At 29.7% G+C, this 27,314-nt stretch overlaps 6 protein-coding genes across 13 annotated transcripts; 1 reads left to right on the top strand and 5 right to left on the bottom strand.

The window, feature by feature from the left end:
• Positions 1-4,087: 4,087 nt before the first annotated feature.
• On the top strand, positions 4,088-12,775 carry jub (LIM domain-containing protein jub). Of its 2 annotated transcripts, none has more exons than XM_089082374.1 (6): positions 4,088-6,585; positions 7,597-7,687; positions 9,541-9,710; positions 9,769-9,849; positions 9,927-10,109; positions 10,203-12,775. In XM_089082374.1, exons 1-6 carry the CDS (start codon positions 4,654-4,656, stop codon positions 10,422-10,424), a joined length of 2,679 nt encoding a protein of 892 aa, XP_088938500.1. In that variant the 5' UTR covers positions 4,088-4,653; the 3' UTR covers positions 10,425-12,775. The 2 variants fall into 2 exon arrangements, with proteins under 2 accessions (XP_088938500.1, XP_011630718.2); XM_011632416.3 differs by having other exon boundaries at positions 4,089-6,585; positions 9,787-9,849.
• A 584-nt stretch (positions 12,776-13,359) lies between these two features.
• LOC105422863 (mitochondrial inner membrane scaffold 1) lies at positions 13,360-15,077 on the bottom strand. Of its 6 annotated transcripts, none has more exons than XM_089082381.1 (6): positions 14,989-15,077; positions 14,668-14,830; positions 14,299-14,610; positions 14,081-14,226; positions 13,924-14,003; positions 13,360-13,775 (listed from the first exon to the last, which is right to left on the bottom strand). In XM_089082381.1, exons 2-6 carry the CDS (start codon positions 14,715-14,717, stop codon positions 13,668-13,670), a joined length of 696 nt encoding a protein of 231 aa, XP_088938507.1. In that variant the 5' UTR covers positions 14,718-14,830; positions 14,989-15,077; the 3' UTR covers positions 13,360-13,667. The 6 variants fall into 6 exon arrangements, with proteins under 6 accessions (XP_088938507.1, XP_088938505.1, XP_088938509.1 ...); XM_089082379.1 differs by having other exon boundaries at positions 14,299-14,593; positions 14,989-15,076; XM_089082383.1 differs by having other exon boundaries at positions 13,360-13,755; positions 14,299-14,593; positions 14,989-15,076.
• Positions 15,078-15,310: 233 nt separating this feature from the next.
• LOC105422935 (angiotensin-converting enzyme) lies at positions 15,311-19,386 on the bottom strand. 2 transcript variants are annotated; one of them, XM_089082377.1, is made up of 13 exons: positions 18,796-19,386; positions 18,482-18,619; positions 18,230-18,388; positions 17,936-18,035; positions 17,689-17,832; positions 17,269-17,572; positions 17,035-17,187; positions 16,814-16,938; positions 16,575-16,750; positions 16,240-16,400; positions 16,037-16,159; positions 15,725-15,909; positions 15,311-15,647 (listed from the first exon to the last, which is right to left on the bottom strand). In XM_089082377.1, the coding sequence occupies exons 1-13, from the start codon at positions 18,934-18,936 to the stop codon at positions 15,529-15,531; spliced, it is 2,028 nt and encodes a 675-aa protein (XP_088938503.1). In that variant the 5' UTR covers positions 18,937-19,386; the 3' UTR covers positions 15,311-15,528. The 2 variants fall into 2 exon arrangements, with proteins under 2 accessions (XP_088938503.1, XP_088938504.1); XM_089082378.1 differs by having other exon boundaries at positions 15,312-15,626.
• Positions 19,387-19,966: 580 nt separating this feature from the next.
• LOC105422936 (cilia- and flagella-associated protein 263) lies at positions 19,967-22,139 on the bottom strand. Its single transcript, XM_089082544.1, is given in 6 exon segments — positions 19,967-20,261; positions 20,384-20,583; positions 20,641-20,895; positions 20,981-21,225; positions 21,290-21,491; positions 21,764-22,139. Coding segments are annotated over 6 exon segments (1,143 nt in total). The 5' UTR covers positions 21,885-22,139; the 3' UTR covers positions 19,967-20,141.
• Positions 22,140-22,271: 132 nt separating this feature from the next.
• Positions 22,272-24,071, bottom strand: LOC105422864 (fas apoptotic inhibitory molecule 1). Its single transcript, XM_011632418.3, has 5 exons — positions 23,911-24,071; positions 23,126-23,355; positions 22,933-23,058; positions 22,797-22,846; positions 22,272-22,704 (listed from the first exon to the last, which is right to left on the bottom strand). The coding sequence occupies exons 1-5, from the start codon at positions 24,021-24,023 to the stop codon at positions 22,543-22,545; spliced, it is 681 nt and encodes a 226-aa protein (XP_011630720.2). The 5' UTR covers positions 24,024-24,071; the 3' UTR covers positions 22,272-22,542.
• Positions 24,072-24,358: 287 nt separating this feature from the next.
• Faa (fumarylacetoacetate hydrolase) lies at positions 24,359-27,212 on the bottom strand. The gene is made up of 8 exons (XM_011632419.3): positions 26,784-27,212; positions 26,051-26,280; positions 25,817-25,957; positions 25,456-25,706; positions 25,155-25,361; positions 24,910-25,055; positions 24,595-24,712; positions 24,359-24,534 (listed from the first exon to the last, which is right to left on the bottom strand). Exons 1-8 carry the CDS (start codon positions 26,865-26,867, stop codon positions 24,458-24,460), a joined length of 1,254 nt encoding a protein of 417 aa, XP_011630721.2. The 5' UTR covers positions 26,868-27,212; the 3' UTR covers positions 24,359-24,457.
• Between the last annotated feature and the right edge of the window lie 102 nt (positions 27,213-27,314).

Genomic DNA, 27,314 nt, shown 5'->3' with positions numbered 1-27,314 from the left:
TCCGTTGCTCGGGGCAACCTGGAAGGTAGAGGAATTCGATTCGATAGCACAAAAAGCGACGATGGCGGAATGTAATATTATTGCGAATGAAGACATAGGTTGCGTGGGTCGTACCGGCGAAATTCACGCATTTCGCATAGTCGACGAGCACTTGTTTCATAATTCATGTTTTACGATCATGTGTCTTGCATACCTTTTCATTTTTCGTTACACTCTGTTTCCTTGTTTGAGCGACTTAGTTGCAATGATGTTTTGCATAATTTGCATGCTCGCGATGTTTCTTGCAATAATTACAAGACTGGCATGAAACATCGCATAAAACATTTACATTTTAATACCATCATTGTTAAAAATTTTTCATTAAGCACTTATGAGGAGATTCCTAAATTTTCAATTATTTTGAGAGACGAATGATATTCTCGTTCTAATCTAATTTCATCGAAAGTGTATTTAGAGAAAGTGTGAAACTTTCGATGTACTCTGTATAATAAAAATCTAGCATATGAATATCTTCCACATCTCATAACTGCAGGATAAGAAATGATACTAATCAACTTAGCTTCGAGCAATATACAATACTCTCCGCGTAATTACGTTGGCAGCTAATTAAACGATCTCGCCACAATATCAGCTTTATATCTTTCCGTAATTCTTCTTTGCCTAGTCAGCACCGGGAAACAAGTCATAACGCTGCATAAATATCGTTTGCTGGTCTGAGATGTATGCAGGTAGATGATTATCCAGCGGTGCAAAATACGCGTATATTATACTACTATATATATATTATTCATCCAACAGGGAACGTGAGCTGGATTTAGACAAGTTGTAAAACAAGTTAGTTTTACCCTAGTGGTGACTAGTCATTACGATAGTAATCCTGCTCGGTACGACAGGACTGCAGGTTCGGATATTTGATTCGCATTCGGTCGAGTGGTGCGAAGCTACAATCCGTGGGATTATACCTGAATGCCTCTAAGGCCTATCTAATCAAAGGTAGTAATATATCTAGGAGTCTAAAGATGTCTCAAAACAATGTAACGCTACTAGGTGGCCGGTGGGTTGATCGTCGCACAAGCCCGGTTTGCCGTACGGCGCCTATCATTGGAATCTCATCGAGATTCGGTGTCAATGGCACAGCGTCTAACATAAGTGTTGATCGAATTGATGTTTGAGTTTCGCGAGTTTGAATGTTAATTATAAATTTTTATATAATATACATAAGCAAATATCTGAGTGATCGTACATGAGTGTACGTATTCGTTTTACAATTTTCTTATTCACACCGATTACTTACTACAAGTGAAGATATGTTTCCTGCCTAAATCATTATGTCTACGCACGGTTCTACGTACGTGTCTCGACATGCGTATACGCGTGTTCGTATAAAAGGTTGGCTCGTTTATTGTCGTATCGATGTGACACGTGTATCAGACCTTATGTCACACAAGGCTTCGTGTGACGGGAATGCGCTGCCGTGCTGTGCGTGTTGGTCACTGCACTTCCGCTCGGAACGCAATGCGTCTTGCTGTGCACAATACGCACTTTGCATACCTGCGCTCACGCGATTCTGCTTGGCGGTGTCTACGACGATAAGAAATTAGAATATCTAGCATAATTTTGCAACCTGTCGTGTCCATCATTCTTAGAGTTTCGCACGCAAATAATAGAATTATAATTTTAAGAATACTGTATTATCAGAAGATGACGAATCATTGAAAAGTATTATGAAAATAGAAATAAGAAGTTTTATTTTTGTCTTATATAATTTGTACAAACTTGTCGTAATAGACGCAACAGGAAGGGAGCATATGGATGGCGATAGATGCCTCTATGAGATTCGCCAATTAATCGGAAGATCGAATCTTGAATACATGAGATTGCGTCATAAGCTGATCCGATCGATCGATCAACCGGTATTGGCCAATGTAGCCGGTTAGTCGCACAGGTGCCTGGCGAAACGTGGGTGCCGACTGTCTCGTGGGTAGTATGAGAGGGCTTGGAGTCTGTATTTTTTACTCACCTTTCGGAAATATAAAATTTTCGTTGAGCGAGGTCACAACACCCACGCTATCGCGCTGCGTGGCGAACAGCTGCGATACGCGACGAGTGAAAACTTAGTTACTTTCCCGCGTAGGACGACAACAAGACGGGATTACAACAAGTAACACGCATGATGTCGTCGTAATAATCAAATAAGATCGAGACTTTTTAATCGATAACTGTGCGGATATTAATTTTTCAATATTTTGACATAATTAGATTATCATCTAATTCCGTTTTGTATTGTAAAATGTGTATTTATATTGTGATAAAATTGTAACTGTTAGAGATTTATGAATTTATAATTTTATATTTTTTAACCAACCAATTAAAATAAGTTAGACTACAAATTATATTTTAATTTAATTATCTTATTATACTTTAATTTAGTTGTCTTATTAATTGAACAAAGATATTACTATACTGCAATTCGATCTCAGAAACTGTAATCTATATGTAGTTCATTTAATCTATAACTGAATGCGATATAATTAATTCATTCATCTAAAATGTTATAGTTTAAGAGAATAAGAAAATAAAGAATAAGATGTGCAATTAGTTCCATCGCTGACCTATTTCTCAGAATTCATCGATTATGAGATGAGCCGTGCGATTGCACACAAACCTTTGATTATCCTGAATCTTGAATCTCAGTGCATTTGCGCTGGAAATTGCTATCTTTATAGGTCATGCGCGAAAGCTAATTAAATTTAATTAGAATGAAAGCAGGCTTAAAACTAACAACAAAGATTAGTGTCCTTTTCGGATTAAAATATTATATTGCACACAAATTCATAAAATAAATAAATAGAATCAGAAATAGCAAATTAAATTAATTAATTAGATATAATACATCTATTAATTAATTTATTAAAATATTGTAACTTATTCAATGAATTATATATGGAAATAAATATATATTTTCTTTTTTTTAAAAGAAAATATATCAAAATAAGTGTAAAATAGATAGGACATAAAATAAAATTACATCTGCATTATTTTGTATAAAATATTTACAATTTACAGGAAGACTAATTGATATTATATCTTCGTCAATATGTTTTAATATTATGTAGGCTTAAAGAAAGCCTGTTTAAAACATCGTTCACCATCATACGCATTTTACTTATCTGATATCACTACAGAGATATTAAAAATATACTATTTTTCTCTATATATCTTTTTTTATATTTAACTGAAAATTTTTAAATAAAAACAATTTAATTTATACTTCTTACAAAATAGTAAAATACATTTCACATTACAAAATATTACAAATTGGTTAAATTATATTATTCAAATGTTATTATTTAGACTTGTTAAAATATATTTTATTTGAAATTTTAAAGAGCAGTTTTCACAAACTTGTTTAAGAATAAATTAATTAAATTAATTTTAAATATATGTATAAAATACTTTTTATATATAAAACATATCTTTTTCTGTCTACTTAAAAAAATAATTGCAAAATACGCTATTAAATAATAGAATTTTTATATACATGTGTATATTAAAATTAACTGCAAATAATAAAAATATAATAAAAATCTATAATAAAAATATCATATATTGCATATAAATAAAGAAGAAATTGTAATTATTGTTATTGTCCCAATTAATTTATATAAAAAAAACTAATGTTTTTAAATCAATATTTTTTCTATTAAATATAAATGTAATAAATCCAATCGTTAATCTACAAACGGTCAAACATGGAACATTCTTGAGGATTTGTACGTCTAACTTGAATTTGTACCACTGATGGCACCAGTAACTGGTACACCAGTACTGGTAAACCAGTAACGGAACAGTTCTATCGATCATGAATCTTTTTTCTTAACATAAACCCATGAAAAGTTTCCATTAAATTCATCAATAAAATTTTTTATTTTTCACACATTCACGTTAGAGAAGAAGTTTCATGATTGTTGCCCTAGAAACAATTTAGCACACAAAGGTTTCCTAAAAATTTACATCGCTAGTCAATTATATTTGCTTGGAATTGAGCTTTCAGCGCCACACTATGATAAGAAACAGCAAAAGCCTTATAATATTGCGACACCTGTCGTAGGTTTCTGTCTTGACAGAAGACGATGTGACCTGTTCTTGCGTTGCTGTGTGCGTATGCGCTATCGCATGAATTTTCGCAGGTGGTGATTTTTCGGTGCTGTAACGAGAGAAACCCAAAGTGTACACCGGTCAGTGTTTTCGCACTCAAGGAGCAGCAACACAAATCCGAGGCGCCCTGATCGAGGGGCGTAGCCCGAAATCAAAGAAGAAAAAGGGCTTTGTAGTGGGCCTCGTACGCACGACACATTTTGGGTCGAGTTTCGTGCTATCCCGTGAGAAGATTACGAGAGTGTACACGTAAGAAGAGTAGAAGAGAAGAAGAGTAGAAAGAGGAAGAGAGAAGAAATACGAAGAGAAGGAAGGAGTAGGTTGGGGAAGATCATTTTGACAAGCGGACCATCTAGTTACTAAAATACTACATACGATGTTGTGTTACTTTGGATTGAATTCGTTGATAATATTTTAATTTTTAAAATTCGATTGAAGTATACGCGAAAAATTTGAACGATATTCTAATCATTGTGTCAACGAGAATCACTGCCAATGTGCAATTCAGCAGATACTTCTTACATACAAAAATTAGGTTATCTGCATCTTGGAGATGATGCTGCGGACGCTGGTAACGCGACCAGGGTCTCGGGTTCTAGACCCGAGGCCCAGGTACCTGTATCAAGAAATACGATTACCAGAAATGACGCTAGAGCATCTGGTAGATCAGTTGGTGCTATCGAAAGCTTTATTGAAAGCAATAGTTCGGATATCTCCAGACAGGCAGCTGTCACTGATTATAAATTATACGAGCGCGAAAATATAATAGCTGCTTCACGATTTGCTACTCCAAAACCAGTAGAGCAAATCAGTGCGCAGCAACAGCAGCAACAACAGAATCAAACTCGTGCAAATCATCAACAAACTCCTGTTTATGAGAATATAGATTATTATCCGCAGCAAAATCAGCCGCATCCTCCTTATTACCATCCAATAGAATCAAGAAAAAGCCCTAAAAGTAGTCCTAGAGGTTCCTTAGTTGGTGATTCATATGAAGGAACTTACAGAAAAGCTCAACCACAAGTGCCAACTGGCAATCGTTATCAAAATGCATCACCAGCAAAAGAATTACCACCTTATGAAGCACCACCAGTATATGAAAATATACAAGAAGTGCATTTTTCTGAGAATATACAGAATAAGCCAGGACCTCAGGTTCCACCGAATTATTATCATCCAGCAAATATCAATGGTGGTGACTATGTTGTTATGACTGGAAAAGTGAGTCAATCTCAAAATCAACGAGGACTAAATCAAAGTTTATCATATACCCAACAAAGAAGTGGAAGTTTACGTGGTCAAAGTTATGATAGTGCAAGTTTACAACGATCAATCGATTCGTCTACTGCTAGGTATTTACAAAACTCAACTTCTGCTTCTTCAGATCATCAAGCTGGAAGAAGCGCTTATGTGCCCCCCTCCGAATTGCAACCACCAAATAGGAGCTTTAATTATAATGCTGAACAGCAACAACAACAACAACAATCTCCTAGATCCGGTTTACCGTATCACAGTGAATCTCCTCCTATACGTTTACCGCCAGAACCTCATCATTATCGTGGTTCATTGGAAAATACTATGAGTGGACAACAAGGATTTCGTGCTACAAATCAAGTTGATAACAGTCAACCCTCGCAGTTTCGTCAGGACAATCCACAAAATTACAAGCAATATGTTGAGGTTTCTCCAAGAACTACAAATACAAGTTTCACAGGGGATTCGCAAGCCAGAAATTCTCCAGTATACGGAATTCGTTCAGGAGAGCAGACAGCATGTCGTAATTCTCCATGTTATTCTCCCAATCGGGCGATGCCTCAGAACGACAGAAACTATCATCATCAAGAAAATCGATCAGATTTTCCTGCAAGAAATTCTCCTGTTTATTCTTCAAATCGCTCCACAGAACATTTGAGATTAGGTACACTACAACAAAATGATAGAAATTACATTTCAGATGTATCAGATCTTTCAAGTTCAAGAAATTCATCTCTGTACTCTTCAAATCGAAGTGATTCTGCCAGAGCTATTATTGCTAACAACAATGCAGTAAAAGAGTCTCCAAAAACAAGTCCAACGCATGGTCAGATGCCAGATATTGCTTCGCAAAATATAATTAATTCACCTAGACATGGAATGTCTCCTTCAACTAATAATTCTATTGCAAGTCCGATACGTGGACAGGTACAAGCTCCTGTCAACAGTGCTTCAACTACAACCAGTGAAATTGACGCTCATGCTGGTCCAAGAATTACCAGCCTTCCTCCTGGTGTTACCAGTGGAGTTGCAGGCCCCGTACTCTTAAATGCTGGTGTACCTGTGTTGCAAAGACCTGATTCGGAGGCAGAAGAGAAAAAATCTGTTAGTCCGCCGATCAAGCCTGCACCTGGGAAGGGATTGTTACCCTACAATGTCATTTCTAGACCTTCGGTAAATCTGTCGCCGCTTTCTTGCAAAATGTTTCTAAAATATTTGTGCTTTTGAAAATCTTGTATTTGTATAACAAATCTTATTTCAAAAATCTTATGCATGTGTGTATGTTTTTCTCATTCCCTATGCACTTCTATCGCATATTTTATTGCATGTTTTCTTTTTACTAAAAAAGCAATGAAAATGCATAAATAAATTGTTTTATGTATAAATAAATTAATATATAAAAACCATTTAATGAGAATATAGATAATACTAATGTATCTCTAACACATCGAGCGTAATCTTAATCTACTTAATTACATTATCAGTGTAAATAATATAACTTGTTTAGATAAAATTAATTGAATAAAACTTATCGACTTTTACGAATGTTATTCGTTAAAAGAAAATTTCTTAAAATTTATCAGTAAATTTTAAGACATGTCTCTTCTATAATTTAGCGATGATCTCATTAATTCCAACAGCTTCATTACTTATTTTACACAATATCTACCTAAGATAATAAAATTAACTCGTATTTGACAAAAATGCAACTATACATTGCGCTTTTTTTAACACGGTTTGGAAAATTGCTTGTGATTTCATCCCCGAAATATTCTTTCTTCACGCACCCAATGAGTCATAACCGGTAAATTGCTCGTCACTGACAAGCGGTGTATATTCGCCGAATAATGTTTTATTCATGAGGCATCTATATTTCTGCATGCTATTTTAATATTTTCTATCTTTATTTTTTTGTCTTTTCCCACAATTTTGTATTCATTTATCATACTGAAAGTCACATAAAACTAATAATATTTTACAATATTTGTCTGGAGTATTGTATCAGACATTCAAAAAAAGGAAAATAGTTGTTTATATGTAAAAATTTTACATTACTTTTTATAAATAATCTGTATATAAATCAAACAATAAATAATAGTCACTGTTACATAATATTAATTTTTATTAGTGGAATTATGTTCTATAGTCTGTTATTATGTTCTCCACGAAAATTATTTTTCTCAGGGACCAACGGAAGCGGAGAGAAAGATAGAAGAGTTGACAAGACAACTTGAAGAGGAAATGGAAAAACAAGAGGAAGAAGGAGAATATTTTGGTAAGAAAAAAATTTGTTTACGCCATGTTTATTCGTTCGTCCCGGAAAACTGAGATTATCATTGCGCTTCTATCTTATTATTTCTTCACTGTTAACAGCAAGCTAAACGCAAGCTATTTGATCTGAACTATTTCTTTCAATGTCTTTGGTATTATCTATGCTTTCATTTTGTTTTTACATTCTTCTATGTTTTATAGTAAGAGACAAGGAGGATTATGAAAAGACGATCGCAGATTCACACGGTACAATTACGCACGGTAGCCGAGTAAATTCATAATTTTAGATGTTTCTCTGAAATACGCGATACCAAGGCTGTGCCAATTCCCACGGCGTGAGTTTGCAGTAGACCGGTTTCGGAAAACGGAATCGAGTTTCGGTGCGTCGCGAATACTTTTTAGCACGACATTTCGTTGACATTCACTCTCTCGTATGCCACGTTGGTTTCCATCTCTCTGGGTTTTTCTCTTGAGTAGGGGCTGAGGGCGACAATATCCATGCATAGATGTATGTATATCTTATTTATATTTTACAAATATTTTTTAGGGGATTAAAAGCTAATATTAACGTCAAACTTGATATTGCATGGATGCAACTAATTTCTTCCTTTTTTTTACCTTCCTGTAATTATTTTATAACTGTCTTTGAATATACCATTATGATAATAATAATAATAAAATAATATCACTATTGATTATACATTTTCCACCGCCACAAAGTTATTTTCTGAAAAATTTTTTACTTTAACAGAACAGATATCATTTTTATCAATGAAGTAATTCTTTGATTTTTTAATGAATTACAAATAAATAATCAAGGATTTAAAAAAAAGAAACTAAATTATTATAAATATTAAAATTTATAATTAAAAAGAAATTAAATGATACATTTTAAAGGTGTATAATTTTTATATTAATAAATTTTCAAATAAATCTATTAATAAGATAAAATCTTGGCTGTAATCAAATAAAATTATTGATGATATACAGAATTTATTTTATAAAACAATAAAGATACCTATAGACCTAAAGACATCAAATAAGCAATGCAAAGAAGAGCAAAAAAGATATAATAATAATTTAAAAAAATAAATACAATCTAACTCGTGCATTAAGAAATGAGCATGAGCTTAACAGGAATCTCGGTCGAGCAACGAAGCAACATCAATCGAGAAATAGCAAGTGTTTAAGCGAACGTCGTCCTAGTCACTTTCATATTTAAATGACCAATAGTCTTCATGTCACGTCCCATACGCATAGTTGCATCGCTAATCTCATTATAGATAAGACCAGTCCAACTCGTAGTTGATCGAATTCTAGTTCGATCAGAACTGGTGTAGCGAAACTAAGTTGCAATATTAAAATGACCAGCGTGGATGAATATGAGTTTCAAAAAATTTTTCAAAGGGATGGCAGAATTGCCATTGAAAGCTTTGCTAAGTTTGTTATTTCATTTGTAGCAAATCATCTGTAGCATTCATCTGTAGCAAATCGGATGATTTTTAAATGTGATGAATATGCGATATTGATGAATGTGTGATATCCTCACGTTTATCGATAAGTATATTTTTAACTTTTCGGTGATAAATCTTCTGTGTATTTGAATTCTGTGCGATTATATTCCGTGATGATTAATTTTTAAATTTTTGTTATTGCAATTTTGACAAATTATCGAATTAACAATTTTAATTTACAAATATATAAATATTTTTAAAGAAATTCGTTATACGTTATTTCACGAAGAATTTTGAAATATATATATATATAATGTTGCAACAAAAGTTGCAACAAAAGAATTGATTTTTGTATTATTTTGCGATAAGCAATATAAGATTTCACACTAATATTTCTTGATAGGTATTTGCCATACATGTGGTGAGAAAGTAACCGGCGCCGGACAGGCTTGTCAGGCAATGGGCAATCTCTATCATACCAATTGCTTTATCTGCTGTTCCTGCGGAAGGGCTCTCCGTGGCAAAGCTTTTTACAATGTGCACGGAAGAGTCTATTGTGAAGAGGATTATTTGGTATATACCTTTTAAATATCGATAATTGAAATAAGCTAATTATTTACGCAACTCATAGAAATCATTGTGTTTACAGTATTCTGGTTTTCAACAAACAGCCGAAAAATGTGCTATTTGCGGCCATCTTATCATGGAAATGGTAAGTGATGAAAATAAATCATTATACGTAAGATCATTATTATAATTTAATATAACATCATTTTCTATTTTCTATAGATACTGCAAGCAATGGGCAAATCCTATCACCCGGGCTGCTTCAGATGTTGTGTGTGCAACGAATGCCTCGATGGCGTTCCCTTCACGGTCGATGTCGACAATAAGATCTATTGTGTAAACGATTACCACAGAATGTTCGCCCCTAAGTGTGCGTCTTGTGGAAAGGGAATCACGCCGGTTGAAGTATGTGCATTGGAAATTAATTTGCTTCTCGTCCTCGAAACATAACATTCTTGACAAGAATTTTTTACGAGATATGCTTTACTTCTATTTTAGGGAACTGAAGAAACGGTCAGAGTAGTCTCGATGGATAAAGATTTTCATGTAGATTGCTACGTTTGTGAGGATTGTGGAATGCAATTAACCGACGAGCCAGATAAAAGATGCTATCCACTTGATGGTAGACTTATGTGCCGTGCTTGTCACATCCAACGTATATCGCATACGCAACCAAGGGCACCACAACCAGTATCAGCTAGCTATCAGTTTATGGGTTAAGCTTACTATCACTAACGTTTAAGTTTTTATCGAAACTTTTCGAACTACGCACGTAATGATCATCCGATAATGAAAATTCAATAAAAAGTGGAAGAATCGGTTAATATTCCCGAATTTTATAAAACAAGGACATATACATAGGACATATATAACATACATTGGATCTTAGTCTATAAAATAGATTTTATAGGCGAAAGAAGAATAATATCGATTGATCTTTTAATTTAAATAAGATAAATATTTGACTTTAGTAACAGTGCACCAAAAAAAGCTAAGATGCTTGAGCAAATTGATGCGAATTCGGTACAATCTATCGTTTCAGTTACGAATTTTTTCCAATATTTTAATCCCTTTTTTGAATCGGAAATTTTATCAATTTTTTGAATTTTATCATTATTTTGTTGGGGAAGATATTTTTTTAATCTAATCTGACTTGAAATACCTAAAGTACAAGTCAGATTAGATTTAAAAAAATATCTTTCTCTATATATTTTAAATACAACATTCCTTATAGATTAATAAAAACTGATTGATTTTTTAAATATAGCAATCTATTTTATATTTCTGGTGGAAGAAAAATAATACCACCATACCCGTGTATACAAAATGATGATACCACATGTTTCTAGCGATAAAGATTTTTTCTAAAGATTTTTCCTAAAATGTGTATTGCATATCATTCGTTAACTTTTTATTGAAACTGATCTTAAAAATAATTCATTATCAATTCTGCATCATTTGTCTCTATTTTAGTCTATTTATATCTATTTTAATAAATTTTTTTACTGGTTGGTTTCTCCGTCGTTTTTAATAAGAATAATCAGTCAACTATTGCAATTTAATGGAATGTCAATATCAATGATATATTTGTATGATATACAAGAATATGTAAATAAGAATACCGCAACCAAGAATATGCTGATTATAAACTAACATGTTACATGAAAAAATAAGACATTTGCGATAAATATGATTAAATACATATAATAAAGAATCGATAAAAAATCCGTTTCAATTCCGCTGAGAAAAAATTGAATATCGATTCAATTACAAATCACATTTTTTTGGAAGATTCTTATTGTAATAGTTCTAAATTAATGTATTGTGATATTTGTTAATTGTTAAAATTACTAATATCTTCTATGATACGCAGATTATCGAGTCAAATTCTGATAAAAAATTTTATATATAATTTTATATAATTAACTTTATGTATAAAATATATGTCGAAAATAAAAAATTTTCGATATATTATTATATATAGAAAATGTACAAAATATATAAAAATATATAATTATATATGATTATTTATTTTTATATATTATTTATATATTATTTTTATATATTATTTTTATATATTTTATATATATTCTACATATAATTATATCAAAAAATTTTTTATCGAGATAGTGACTGTTAATCAACACAATAATTGTATGGCAAACACAATAATCAATTATCTATCGCATATTAGATATCTCATATTACATAGAGATATTACATATCTCGTTGCAAAAATAATACGATTTTAATTATTTGGATTTTTAAACGAAATGAATTTGACTAATTTTTAAGACTGATATTAGAAAATTAAAATTGTTACATTATCTTCTGAAATCAATTTAAATATCAATAAGTGTAGCGAATGATCATGTGAATACAAAGATACTTCTTTTAATCGAAGTTTATCAAAATAAGTATACATTTAATATATGCGATCCTTATTTATTTAACAAAGATACTCTGCGAACGTAGTGATTTCATTAGAGCGAATAAGTTGCGCAGGCAACTGTGATATAGTAGCATAATAATTATGCGTTTTTAAGTAAAAGCTTTATATCTTTTAATCTGTATATATTTTTATGATATACGTTTATTATATTGACGAAAATTTGAATCTCAGAAATATCTCATTATTTCTGAAATTTCTTCGACTCAATTAAGTTTTATCATATTTCATGTAGCATTCATTATAATATTATTTATTAAGATAGATATTACCATTCACTGCGAAGATATTCGCATATTGAAGTTTGTCAGTATATTTCGAAGGTTATAATGACGCCATGAATGTTTTAACGCAAAGGTGTAACGCAAAGAACAGAGACTGGAAACATATATAGGCGTGCTATAATGATAAATATATGATAATAATATAGCATTGAAAGACGCACAACTCGAGCTGCCAAATAATGTTATTCTTCAGGATTAATAAGCGTAATTATTTCTACGTTATATATAAGTATTTTAAATTCACGTGCATATTGTAGATAAAAGTATAATCCTATTTAAATCACATATACGGTATATATAAATGATTATATCCTTCAATAAAGACAAACTGCAGTAAATGCATTTCTTATCTTCTTTTGACATCCTTAAATTGAAAAAAGATTATTCTTTAAGGCTCTCTCGCGGCGCGACAGAGATTATGTGACGTCAGAGGCAAGAAATGTAAATAGTTTCCTTTTAAGAAAAATTATATTAGCTTTTCTTAAGATTTGTAGAAAATATCAGAAAATAAGATATGTCCAATAGATCACGTAAAAGTGTAAAATAATTCTTGAAATAATGGTCACTGATCAGCTATCAGAGATAACCAGATCTAATGATCTGATGATTTCTGATAATTGAACTATCCTTATTTCAAGAATTATTTTACATTTTTACGTAATCTATTGGGCAAACATCTTTTTTATAAGTTTTAAGGATATAAAAATATCATGTTTTTTAAGGAAAAAATACAAAATAAAGTTATACGGCACAAGAAACTTTTTGCATGTCACTTCTCGCTTCTGACATCGTAATTCAATAATGCGACGAGAAAATCGAGCCTTAATTTAATATTTTAATTAAATATTTTAATTGTATATGAAACAGGATAGTATATATTTAAAGCAAGTAGTACCTTGGAAAAGAATAAATAAATAAAATATTTAATGCAAGAAATGATTTATTATAACTTAATATGTATATATTTACAAAGAAAAATATATATTAATGTTACGGTAAGATACATTCTCGATCTATGTCGAATCTAATTCATAGATCCGACATAGCGCGGAAGAAATATTTATGTTTTAGGTGGTTTCGTATGTCGATCCGTTTTACACTCTGCTTTGAAGTTTTTCTTGTGTTCAGCTGCACATTTATTTGACTGTATTGGCTACAACACGATTACAGATAACACGATTACAAAGAATATATATACTGCTATGATCAAAGAACGAGAGCTACAATATATTATTCACGCGACAAAAACATCTCGCCAAGAATGAAAACAAGGGATATTAGCATGATATATTTGATATTAATCGTGATCGGTAACCTCCTTATAGTTTTGCCCGCAGGCTGCACCATGTGTGCATGTAAAAAGAAAATAGACAAGATAGATGTTTCAAATACAAACATAGATATACACTTATATATGTTATATATGTTAAATAGTTTATTTCTTCAATTTCAGCAGATGACATTGCACTTCAGGTATATTACTTACCTCTGTTATTTGACGCTTGAACGATAATGCCTTCACATAGCCTAATTTGCTCAAGTATCTAATGGCCATAGTTGTTCCTCCTGTTGTATTTCAATATTAATTAATTTAATAAAATATAACATAAATTATATTTACATCAAATATTACAATTACAAACCAACAGTAACAGTATATCTGAGTGGAGTGAATATCTTATAAAGTGCATAAGTGATGGCCCAGTTCCCAGCACTTGAGTTACGTACTAAATCTATATATCTTTCACTGAGATTAATATATTCTAGCAGCTGTACTATATCTACACCACTGAAAGTATATGATTTTAATTAATTATCAAATTCAATTCAACATGAACATATCAACTGTATTTGTACATACTTCCTAACAGCAGTATAGAATATAGCAACCCATCCTATAGAAGTAATTACATGTACGGGTATTAATATATGCCAATAATCCTTAGTCATTTGTTTCATTTTCTGAAATACTGATACTTTTTTCTGTTCTGTTTGAGGTTTTTCACAATCACTATCAGAACTTTGCTTAATGTCTGAATAATATGCTAGAGTAACATCATTTTTAACATTCTGTCTCAATAACTTTTGATACACAAATATATTATTTACAAGGCCTAAGGAATTATATGACGCGGCTGTACAACGATGATATCTTTCTGCAAATAAAATAAATCTGCTAATGCATATTACATTCATCTGATGTTCATCTCATGTTTATGTTTGAGCTTACCGGGAAATGCCGATTTCCAACGTGTTGTGTTGAAATGACACGTGCAACATGCCGACAGTGAAAGATATCTTGTTAATAATACTGAGGCATTGCTTAACTCAGAGCCAAGTCTCAATCCACGAGTGAAGATTACTTCCATTTTCAAAAAACGCCGCTTCTTTTCCTAACCAAGAATTATAATATCTTAATATACTGCGAATTGCCAAGTATATGGCATTAATTAAAAAAATTTATATAATGATAACTTAAAAATTTTTCAAATGTTGTTATTCTAATTTATGGTTTCGATTGCAATGTCAAATGATTCATCACAAAACTTACATACACCGACAAACCACACCACGTTCCGTATCGATCGCAGGAGTCGTAACTAGAAAGCAGAATATATAGCAATATTTCATTAGAGTAGTGACATCTTCAGAAATATCTGAATAAAAATCATATACTACTAGTAGTCATATAGTCAATCTACTGTTGGTACGATTCTGCAGAAACAACCAAATTCGAAAATTTAAATGTAATAACGCAAAATATTATTAATTACAATTTAATTACAAAATATTATTAATTATAATTTTTAAAAATTTTTATCAAAATTAAGACAAGAAAATAGAAGAAAAGAAGTCACAAGAAAAAAAAAGCATGACAAGGTTTACAAAGAAAGGAAAAAGGAAAGGAAGCTAAAAAAGATTGGTAAAGATTAGTACAATTAGAAAGAAGCCTAAGAACCGTCATATCTTTTTATAAATACATTATTTTATATAATACATATATGATAATTTAAAATAATGATTTCTATAATATCTATGAAAATTTGTATATATAAATACTTTTTAAATTGTTGAAGATAAAATATAGTTGTTAATAAATAAAAATTTTACAAGTTACAAGCAATAGAGGGAATAAACGCCACAATTCTATTCTCTGTGCACTATTTTGATACCACTGAGCGAACAATGCTGAAACAAAATGAAAGATTCCTATTCTCACAAAATATACTTTGTACTATCAGATATAATATTTGAAGACATATAATAAATATTATTATTAAATCAACCTCTGTCATCGTGATTTGTGATCCAGCCAATTACAGGTTGCATATCGTTTTGTCGTTTTAACCATGCATTTAAAGGCTCAAAATATTTGAGCATGGCACTAGCGTCTATTCTATTTGTTTTACCTCTTGTCATTTGCCTAACAACATCTTGCCATGATCTAGAAGCTCCCATCGATAAAATATCTCTATAAATATAAAAATCTTTTAAAAGTTTATTAATATAATAAATAAAATATAATATAAAATTATTAATACAATAAATAAAATTTTTTATTGATAAATTCTGTTTAATTAGTTTTTGGATGAACATACGATAATAGCCGACCAGCTTCTCGTGACCTGTAAAGATCGCAAGTATGCAATTCGCCAGTATGACCAGAAATTTCACACAGGGACTGGAACAATTGAAACTGTAACGCAGTGCTTACAAAATATCTAGAAATAAAAAATATAAAAGTAATATATTTTTATATAAATATTGTTTCTGTAAAGTGACATATTTATTATATTTCTACTTGGTGTAAGAACGGTCTGCCAGAATATGATACTTTGCTGCTGGATCGAAATTCCTTTCGAATCTTGGTACAGGTGGAACGATGCCTTGATATTGCAATCTTAATTCCCACCAATGTGCCGTCATATCTTCCACACCATCGCTAAAAACATGCCATCTCCACTATTAACAAAAATGAATATGCGATTTATTAGTATTTAATTATTTACTTATATATATATAACAATAATATTTTTATATATTTTTAACATATAAATAATTCATATAAGAAATGATAAATAGTGTTTGTTCTATCGTATATTAACTACATTATTTATTTAATTTGTTATTAATTACCTGATCAATTATGTAAGCAAAAGGCATATAAGCCACTTTACGCAGAGCCATTAACATAAGAAAATTTATACTACTATCATAATCGTCGATTAAATTATTGTGTAACCCAATTTTGTGTAAATGTTGAGGAGTATAAATGGACAAACTAATTGCATCGCTAACAGTTTCATAGAATCCTAATTAAAAATCATGTTATTAACAGAACATATAATTCTTTAAAACGTATGAAAAATATATACCTGGAATTGCTTCGTTCCGGAATAAAAATGGATGATCCTTGTATTGTAAATAATATTGCAGATGTGCCATTTCATAATGCGTGGATAATAGATCTTCCGTTGTAACTCTAGTACACTGCTTTATTCTGTAATAATAATATAGAAGAAATTAAGAGAATTAAGAGAATTAAATAAATTAATTCTCTTTTGCCTTATAATAGAGAAATAATAGAAAAGCCAACCTGTAATCAATTCTATTACAAAAGTCCCACGCACTAGGAGTACACTTAATTTCTCTATCAATGGGTTTTTCAAATATGGAGAATTTCCAAAATTCCGGCGGCATTGGTTTCATCCCAAGCGAAGTGAAAAACTCTTCTGCTATTTGGAACATCCTTTTTACATTAAAAAAAACATTTTTTTATAATATTATTCATGAATTTGTATAAAATTATGTTATATATTTTGAAACGTACCTCATTGGAGTGATACTTTGAATCATCATATCTAAAGTTACATCGAGTTTTCTGCTCGCCGGAAATGGTTGCACCAATTCGAACAGACCTTCCCAATTTTGAGCCCACATATCTCCTAAAACGTGCGCCGGTAAAGGCCCATCTTCACGAATTTTATCACCATATCTTTCAATCAATTTTGATCGTACATAAGTAAAAAGATTTTTATAAAGCGGAGTTACAGCAGACATTATTTCTGCTATATTTTGTTGAAAATATTCATCTTCAAATAATTCTCTCATCTGGTCACCAGCATCAGCAAACCCTTTTATAAGAAAAATTTTATTAATTTTAAATATGTTTTTAAAAAATATTAGGCTTTTAATAAACATTCTTCATATACAAATAGAATATTATATTTAAGATTGAAACTTTTTGTACCATTTAGCTTAGCTGCTCCATTTGCCAATTGAACATATCTTAAATATTTATTTTGAACTTGTGGACCAATTGCTTCGTGCCAAGCATGCCAATAATATAACAATTCGTCATAGTCTTTTGATCGTGCCATTATTTTATTTATATCTAAAAATAATTTACATAAAAGCGTATATATATATATATATATTTTTTTTTTATTTCTTTACATTTATTATATGTAATATGTAAATCGAATTAAGTAACTAACCATGATCTAAACTCAAATTACACTCGCCATCAATTTGTTTGTACGAACATATTCTGGTTTTAAGATAAATTTCTTTCATTTCGGTTATTAAACGATGTATCTGGAAATATATCAAACATAAATAAGTGCGTTTATGAACAAAATTGCAAAATGTACTTATTTAATCACTGTTTTCTTTTTAACATTTAATAATAATGCAATTACATTTAAACAACGCAATCACATTTAAATAATTACATATATATATGCATAATTAGAAACTAATATTGTTTCAGTTACAAGATATTTATCTACCTCGTTAAACTTATCATCAGATAAAGAATTTCGACCTTTCGTAACAATCATTTTAAGTTCTCTTCTTGCTAAAGGATCTGGTATACGACTCCAAGCAAAAGTGATTGCTTTTCGCCAAGAAGCTCTTTCAAATTTTAATTTTAATGTTTGCTCGTCCATCTGAATCAATTGTTATATAAAAGATTCATAAAATATTACATAAATTATATTGTATTACATTATCTCATATTAATTTTAAAAAATCTGTTATACCATTTTCTGATAGTTTATATCAGTAACGTTTGTCGCAAAATTCCATTGAGCTATCGTCACTCTTGTGCACATTAACGAAGCTGCGCTGTCATATTCTCTAAGGAATAGAAGAGCATCTCCTAAGTTCACGTTGAGGCCCTTCAAATAATACATAACAAAAAAGAATATGAATTATAAAATCAATTATTTAGATATGCTATCAATTGTTCAATTTTGCTAAAATTATCTATGGTATCAATATAATAAAATTATCTATTCTCGAATGTGATCAAAGTAACTTTCACGAAAAACTGATAATTTATTCGCAAACTTACCTCCAAATATTTTCCATATGTTTTTCCATGTAACAAAATAACAAAAATACCAATAAAATCGCGAATTTTTATTTTCGCCATTTTCTGTAGCAAATTTATCGTTACTCTAGTGATTGACATAACGAATCTTGTTGTACACATTTTGAAATATTTTTCATTCTCAAAAAAAATGTTATTGCCACAATGCAAACAGATAAATACAATAACGATTTAACAATGCACAAGTGAATAATTATATATTTATTTATATAATTATTTTCAGTTTTTAATCATCGATAGCCTAATATCTTATTTTGATATTTAATTGTTTTGTATTTAATTTATACAATAAAAGAATAACATTTCTCTTATAAATGTATGTTCAGGTCACATAATATAAAAATATATATAATTTTTTAGCGAAGACTGAGTATAATTTAAATCAAACTTAATGTCACATGTCAAAAATTTGAAGAAGTGAACGATTGAACGATTTTAAGCATCCTATTATACAAACACAACGTTCTTTAAATTTATAGACTTTAAAACAACAATCGATCAGTTATCCGACAACTGAATTAAAGAACCAAGGTTCGATACTGTCGTCGCGGCAAAACTGAATCATGGCAAAGAAAGAGAGATGAGCCTTTCCGGGATGGATATTCCGCGAGCAAAAAGAGGAAGGGACAGGCACTATCGGTGCGTGAAGCGTAACCACCTAACGCATCGTAGCACACGCCGAAATCTTTCTGCATTGCTTTAACTTCATAATTGCCCAGTTAAATATGTGTCATAATAATTAATTCATAAAAGTCTTCAATATTTTTGTCATATTAAGATGATGTTGATTATTATTATTGCTACAGATATTTTAATAAACTACATTTATTTAACTTTACATAAAATTTAAATTTCATATGATAATAAAAATTCAGATGTCAATTAGTTATTAAATGTATTTATAATATACCTGTTAAATTTATGAAATAAAATTAGAAAATATAACGATCTTTTAAGCGTAAGTTAGTAAAAAGTATTTGATTTATCTCGCAAGCAACTGTTCAGAACGTTTCCTATAACGGTAAATCTATTTTTTACGGTAGGAAAATAAGAAGAGACACATTATATTTGATTTCATATAATTGTTTTTACTATTATATGCAATTTATACATTAGATTTATATTAAGTATATATAGATATTTTTTAAATATGTTTTAAAAATAGAAAAGATTATAAAATTAACAATAAAAGCTATATTTGTAAAATAGAGTAATATTTTAAATTAATAAATATTCTTAATATTTACACAAATTTATGCAAATATTATCATATATTTGCCACACAATTAAAATATATCTTGCAATTATTATTTTTGAAACTTGAGTGTTAATTGTTGAATTTCTTTTTGCCTGCTTAATTGCTTATGAATTTTTTGTAATTCCTGTAGATTCATACGCAATTTAATGGCATCCATGACATTTGGAACCTAAATTTTTTAAATAATGAATATACATAAATAAAGATAATAAATAATTGTATATAATTGTGTCTTTTAAATTTTTATGCTATGCATATAAAAGACATAACTAAACATATAAAAGACATTACCTCAAATTTGTCTATTAATTCCGTTATCGATTTGAGTTGTTTTCCCACTTTTTCTATTTCAATCTTTGTAGCAATTTGTTTCGATTGCAATTTTATAATTTCTTGTTTTTTGGAAAACATATTGTCTCTCACTTTATTTATAGTTAACATTAAATCATCTAGTCTTTCTTTATACTTGGTTAATGTTATGCTATAGCGTCCTGCACCAAATCTAACAATTTATGTACTGCAACAATCATTGAATATCTTTTTCTTACCTGCAATTCTTTTCATTTCAAGTAGATACTGATTCTTTTCATCAATTTTTCGTATGCAAATTTGATTTTCTATGCTCAATTGTTCGAAATTTATGGCGCGTAGAGTCTCGCCCAGTTCTTTTCTCTGCTTCAGCTGCAATTTGACTTTTCTTATCTCAGACTTTATGGTAGCTATCTTCAATCTAATTTGTTCCATTATTATGTCGACTACTTTTAACCATTCTTCTATAAATCTACGCATTAGAAATTTAATTTCTTCTATCTTTATTAAATCTAAGCCTTGTTTACATAATTTCATCAAGATTTCACAAGATTAATTATTACTATATAATGTTGTAACACCTGATAAACTTTTCAGCAGGTATTTTCCCTGTAATGCTATCTATGCCTTTCTGTACAACGTTTTCTTCAAATTCCTCTTTAGTTTTACAAGTTTCATCAATACTAATTTGATTTTCTTCTATTTGCGCTTGCAAATATATTTTCTTTTTGATCGACATCTGTTCGAATTTTTCTAATGCTTTCTGCAATTCTCGAATTTCAGTGTTTGTCATTTCGATGCGTTGCGTATACGTGAGTCTACAATTTAGTGTTTATAAATGAAGAAACAGTGAAATAGAAGTTATGAGAGATATCTAGCTAGACAAACTTTGTTCCTCTTGTTGGTGTTCTAGTTGTTAAAAGACTTGGCGTGACGTGTCGAGTTTCGGATCTCATGCTGGCGACACTCATTAACTCTTTGTCATGAACATTCACAGAACTTCCGGTTACACTCGTAACGGGTGATGTGCGACCATGCTGAGATGCTATTCTTTGTACGCGTTTAGCAGTTTCTAAGATCTGCGCTATTGCTAGATAAAATACATTAAAAACTTTAATATGTTAATGTTTTATATATCTTAATGAAAAATACATTAATGAAAAAATATATTAAAATATATTAAAAATATTAATATTAATATATCTGCAAAAACATTTAAAATAGATTTATATACGTTAATAAAAAAATATATTAAAATATATTAAAAACATTAATATTAATATGTCTGAAAAAACATTTAAAATAGAAATGTGATTGATTAAAAAAAAATTAATATAAAAATAAATTAAGTAAGAAAATTACTTTGAAGACTTTCGGGATCTCTACGTCTAAGGTATTTTTCAAAAATGTCATTTTCTAATTTCAGAAGTAAATTTGAACAAACTATGTTTTCCAATGCCTCTTGTAATTCTATTTCTGTCATATCTAAAAAACAATATAATTTTTTGTGATTTTAAAAATATAATTAAGTTATACAAATTTCCTTACCTTCGTAACATAATTCATTTTGTTTAGGAGTTAAAACTAAAGATTCAATGCTGAAGACATATTCAATGCGTGCCATATTCAATATTTTTAATTTAGTCTTTAAATATGATAATCTTTTAGATTATTTATAAGTTCATATTTTATTGAGAATGTCTCAAAATATTGGAATATTAAATAATACATAAATTTAAATAATTTTGTTTATACGTCACAATTTTTATATCATATAAACAAGAGTCATATTTAAATTCCAGCTATCTTCAAGTATTAATTTTCGATAACAAAATATATTTTCGAGTAAATTAAAGTATATACTATACACTATTACATCCAACAATTTTATTTTATGCTTAAGCTTAAAAAATGTACACATAATTTAAGAAAGTTACACGGCAGTGCTAATCAAATTTGAATATTTAATACAGAAATAGAAGTTTTGTATTAAAATTATTGTGCTTCACACTAGTATTGATTTACACATTTCATAATACAATTATAGTTTATAATTATTGACGATGTGCTTGTATGTACTTATTGATTAATATGAAATATAAAAAAATCTATTTGGACAAGTTAACACTTTTACACTTTAATTAGGATTCTTCCAATAAAGCTTCTTGTTGTATTTCGACATCATTGATGTATAAAACGTATGCTATACCAATCTCTTTTTGTTCCGAACTGTAAGATCTGATCGCGGCCGGTAAGTCGCCAACAGAGAAAAGAATTTCTGCGCCACCATCCATGAACTCGTTCTACGTACAAAACATCATTTAATTTATATTTTTAGTATAAGTCATATACTAATTTAAAGATAAATACCAAAAATTTCTACGTTAATCATTACCTCAACTTCCACTTCTTGTCCATTCACCCAAACGCTATGAGCATGTTTATCTGCAAATTTCAGGGAAAAAATCAAATATTCCAACTATATATATATATATATATATATATATATATATGTAATTTTAATTAATTACCTAATACAATTCTATATTCTTCGTTTCCAACTTTGGCCAACCAAGTTTCTAATATTTTTGATTGCGACTGAATAAATTGCTTATAACTCTTTCCATTCACCCACAACGAATAAGAATATTTCAAACCTATTTAATAGTTATAATAAAATAATAAAATATTTATTGTTAAAAAAATAAAATAATAAGGCTTTACCTGGCATTGGATCGACTCTGATCACGAATTTGGTATTGTTGAACATAAAAACTTCATCACCAACCAGACGAAACATCCAATCTCTATGAACTACATTCTTGCCATCGATTTTTACTATACGTCGGCCTGTTGCTGTTCCATGTTCAAATTCTACCACATGATTACCGTCACTCAAAGGAACAGTCCACTTAGCGGTAGGTTCGTCTGAAGTTTCCAAATTGTGAAGGCTTCTAAATAGATGTTAAAATAAATGCTACATGTTACAACAGATAAAAAAATTAAAAAAAAAACATTAAAGTAATGCGTATATCAAAGAAAGTTATGTTGTATCTACTATATCCTGTATCACTATATCTATCATTTTATCTTTGACACTATAAATTAGTGTCAAGTAAACAACGTTTATGTGTGATGATGGATACATTATGTTTGAAACTTTTGTCAATAATTGCAAAGCATTATGTTGAAGACGTAATTTAACAAATGTTGGAATAGAAATTAAAATGTACATATCCTTGTACAAATAGATGTTATATATGTGATCAAAAAAATAAAACAAATTTAAATATTAAAGTTAATAAAATAATTATGTTCTCTGTTATAAACAAAAATTATTTATGCTCACAGATGCAAATGTAATATTAGGTTTTGATTGTATAGTTTAAATTTATAAATAGAAATAGAAATATTAGCAACTATTAAAGTAGATTAAAATAATTTAAGTATAGAACAATTTTTTAAGAATGAAGATAGCTTTTTAACTTAGATTAATATATTTTGCTTACCGAAGTAGAACGCCTGCCATGTTTCTTCTGCCTGCACCTGTACTGGCCTCCTTATTGATCGCCCTTACTACGACTATCCTCTCAATCAATAATCGATTCGTTGTATACGTCATACTACACAATATTACTCCTTTAAGTATAACGTAGTAAGCTTTTAGTTTTTTATTGTTTCAGTGATATAAATTGAATTTGTTAACAATACATATAATACCACACAATGGTTAATTGTTTCATAATTATAAAGAAAATTATAATTAATATCTCCATACATAATCTTGATAGAAAAATTTTTACTTAATTAATATGCAAATGTGTATAATAAAATATTATTCAACTTTTAGTTAAAATTACATGTTAAATTAAATTTTTTTAAATTTACATCTTGCTACTAAAGGATTGGAATAATTTGGAATAATAAAAAGGAATAATAAATAACTTTAAAATAAAATTGTAATTAATAAAATTGTTTATTACATGTTAAAATACAAACATAAAACAATATGAAAAATAGCAAATTATGCATAAGTAATTTCGCCTCACATTTATTTCACTCGGAGTTAACGGGTAACAATTTACCCATGCACGATCCGAAACCAATTTTGTAACCGTCACCAATACAATAACCTGAAATTAGTAAATCGTTATGTAATTTTAGATATAAATAAATAATATGTGTTTACTTACCACGAATGGTCACCTCATCACCATCTTGAAGAAATTTCCTTGTAGTACCATCTTTTAATGGGATCGGATGTGTACCTTTCCAACATAATTCTAGCATGGAGCCGTATGAGCCCGGAGTCTAAACAGATATTTTATATTATCGAAATTGTGTAAAATTATATTTAATATAATTGCATAAAATTATATTTAATATAATTAAAAAATATATATCGCAAAAAATTTAAATAAAGAAATTGAAAAAGTAAAACAAAATTAATTTAATATATTCATTGAATTAATAATGTTAAATTATAGTATTAATGATTTCAAACGTACGTCTCCACTAATCGTACCAGAGCCCATTAAATCACCAGAATTAAGATTGCATCCCGTGACAGTATGATGCGCTAATTGCTGTTGTGGAGTCCAATACATATGTTTAAAGTTACTCCGACATAAAGTTGTAACAACACCACTTGGAGCTGTCAAAAATTGAAATCATATGTAATTAAAATATATAAGCAACACGTACAAAAACATGAATAACTATCATAAAAAGTAATAAAAAAGTGTTGGCTCACATTTAAGATCAACTTCCAATTTAATATCAAAATTACAAGATTCGGTATGTTGCAAGTACGGAAATGGTTCAGGATCTTGAACCATATTTGACACTTTAAACGGCTCTAGAGCTTCCATTGTAACAATCCATGGAGATATTGTTGTTCCCAAATTCTTTGAACCAAAGGGTCCTAATGGAACATACTCCCATTTCTGTATATCACGTGCTATAGAATGAAAAGAAAAACAAAGAAACTAAAAGTATGTAATACTGTTTAAATTAATCAAGTGCAAAATATATTTTCTTAAATTATATTATACCACTCCAATCGTTCATCAACACCATTCCAAAGATATGATCGTACGCCTTTGAAGCTGGAACAGTATCGCCGAGATTTGTAGGTGGCCCGACAAAAAAAGCAACTTCGAGTTCGAAATCCATTAATCTACAGGGCCCAAAAACAGGTGCCGCACCTTCAACAGGAAGTGTTTGACCACGGGGTCGTCTTATGGGTGTGCCTGACACAACAATGGAACTTGCTCTTCCGTGATAACCGACCGGCAAGTATTTCCTATATGCATTTTTATTTTTACAATTCTAAAGTATAATAATAATGATATATTTTTACGATTTCTAAAGTATAATAATAATAATAATATAATAAAAATATTAAAAAATTACCAATTTGGCATCAGCGGATTTTCTTTTCCACGAAACATAATGCCGACATTTGTGGCATGATTGATAGATGAGTAAAAGTCAGTGTAATCACCTATCTTTGCTGGCAAATGCATTATAGCATCTTTCTGTGCAATAAAGACTCTGAAAAAGATATCACAAAAGATTATATGATAAAGTTTTTAAAAATTTATAAATTAATATTAAGTAATTTTTATTTGTTTGTTTATTTCTCACTTTGAACGAATTTCCGGATCTTGCAAAATAGGATTGCTCATAGAAAGTAGATCTTGAAGTTTCGATCTTGCTTCTAACCATGCTGGTCTTCCCAGAGACATAAACTCGTTCAGACAATCACGGCGAAATACATCCTGCTTACCTTGTAATAATGGTCCATCGAAATAATTCGCGATAGCATTCAAATTCAAAATTTCGTCACCAATTGCTACTCCTATTTTCTTTTCTGGCTGAAATATTTTAAATAAATTATATATTTTATATCTATTTTATATACAATAGTAATTATTATATAAATAAGTTAATAAAACATCATTATGATGGTTGTATTTTAGTATCAAATTTCATAAGTATAGTAACTTACGAATATTGCAAAATAAAGTAATTTGTAAAGATAATATGTATTTGAAAATTATCAGACGACAATAATATACCAGCTGATGGTACCAAGATGAAGTTGCTACTAGACGGCGTTGAATGTAGTATTAATAAAAACATTCCATTCTTTGCTTATACATATATTGCAAAAAAAATATACGATGTCTAATATTTTATTGCAAAACTTAAGCATACTATAAAAATTTATAAAATATATAAAACATTATTATATTTTGATATAATTCACAATTTCTTAAATTTTAATGAAAATACATAGTTAGATGTCTATATTTAGTTGTTTTATCGTATGACGTGGCACGATTTGTATACAATATGCGATATAACTTATGCTTACTTTATCTTTAGTAGAAAATATTCCATACGGTAAATTTTCGATTGGGAAATCACAAGTTGCTGAGTAATTGACGAAAGACTTCATAGTTGCAGCTGCTACGAACGACTGTCCGTCGAGTCGATTCCTGTCACCGATGCTAGTTACGACGATCTGATAAGTAGAACTCGTAGTCCCACTCGTAATCGCGCTGGGGAATAATTTATATACCTGTTTACAATTCTTGATTCCATCGAGCCTCCGGTTTAACTAGTTCCGTACATTAATGCAATGAAAATCATTCTAACGAGACTATTTTTATTTTGCCTTGAATATTAATTGTTTAAAGTCTGATACGACGCAAATGATTACGATTGTGTAACATATTATGTAACAGTTTACTTCCATTTTGGTAAATAAATTCTTCATTCTATCACATTAAATTAAATTTTTTGACAAACATGTTGTAGTCATAATTTTTATATTACATGAGAATTTTCATACAACATTTATTGAACATTCATTTGATATGTTAATCTTTATGTAACAATTTTT

The sequence above is a fragment of the Pogonomyrmex barbatus genome, unplaced genomic scaffold, assembly GCF_055798465.1.
Source record: "Pogonomyrmex barbatus isolate J1 unplaced genomic scaffold, ASM5579846v1 scaffold6, whole genome shotgun sequence".
In the NCBI taxonomy this organism is placed as follows: Eukaryota; Metazoa; Arthropoda; class Insecta; order Hymenoptera; family Formicidae; genus Pogonomyrmex; species Pogonomyrmex barbatus.
The sequence above is the reverse complement of the archived record's forward strand: the minus strand, read 5'-3'. Positions and strand labels throughout refer to the sequence as shown.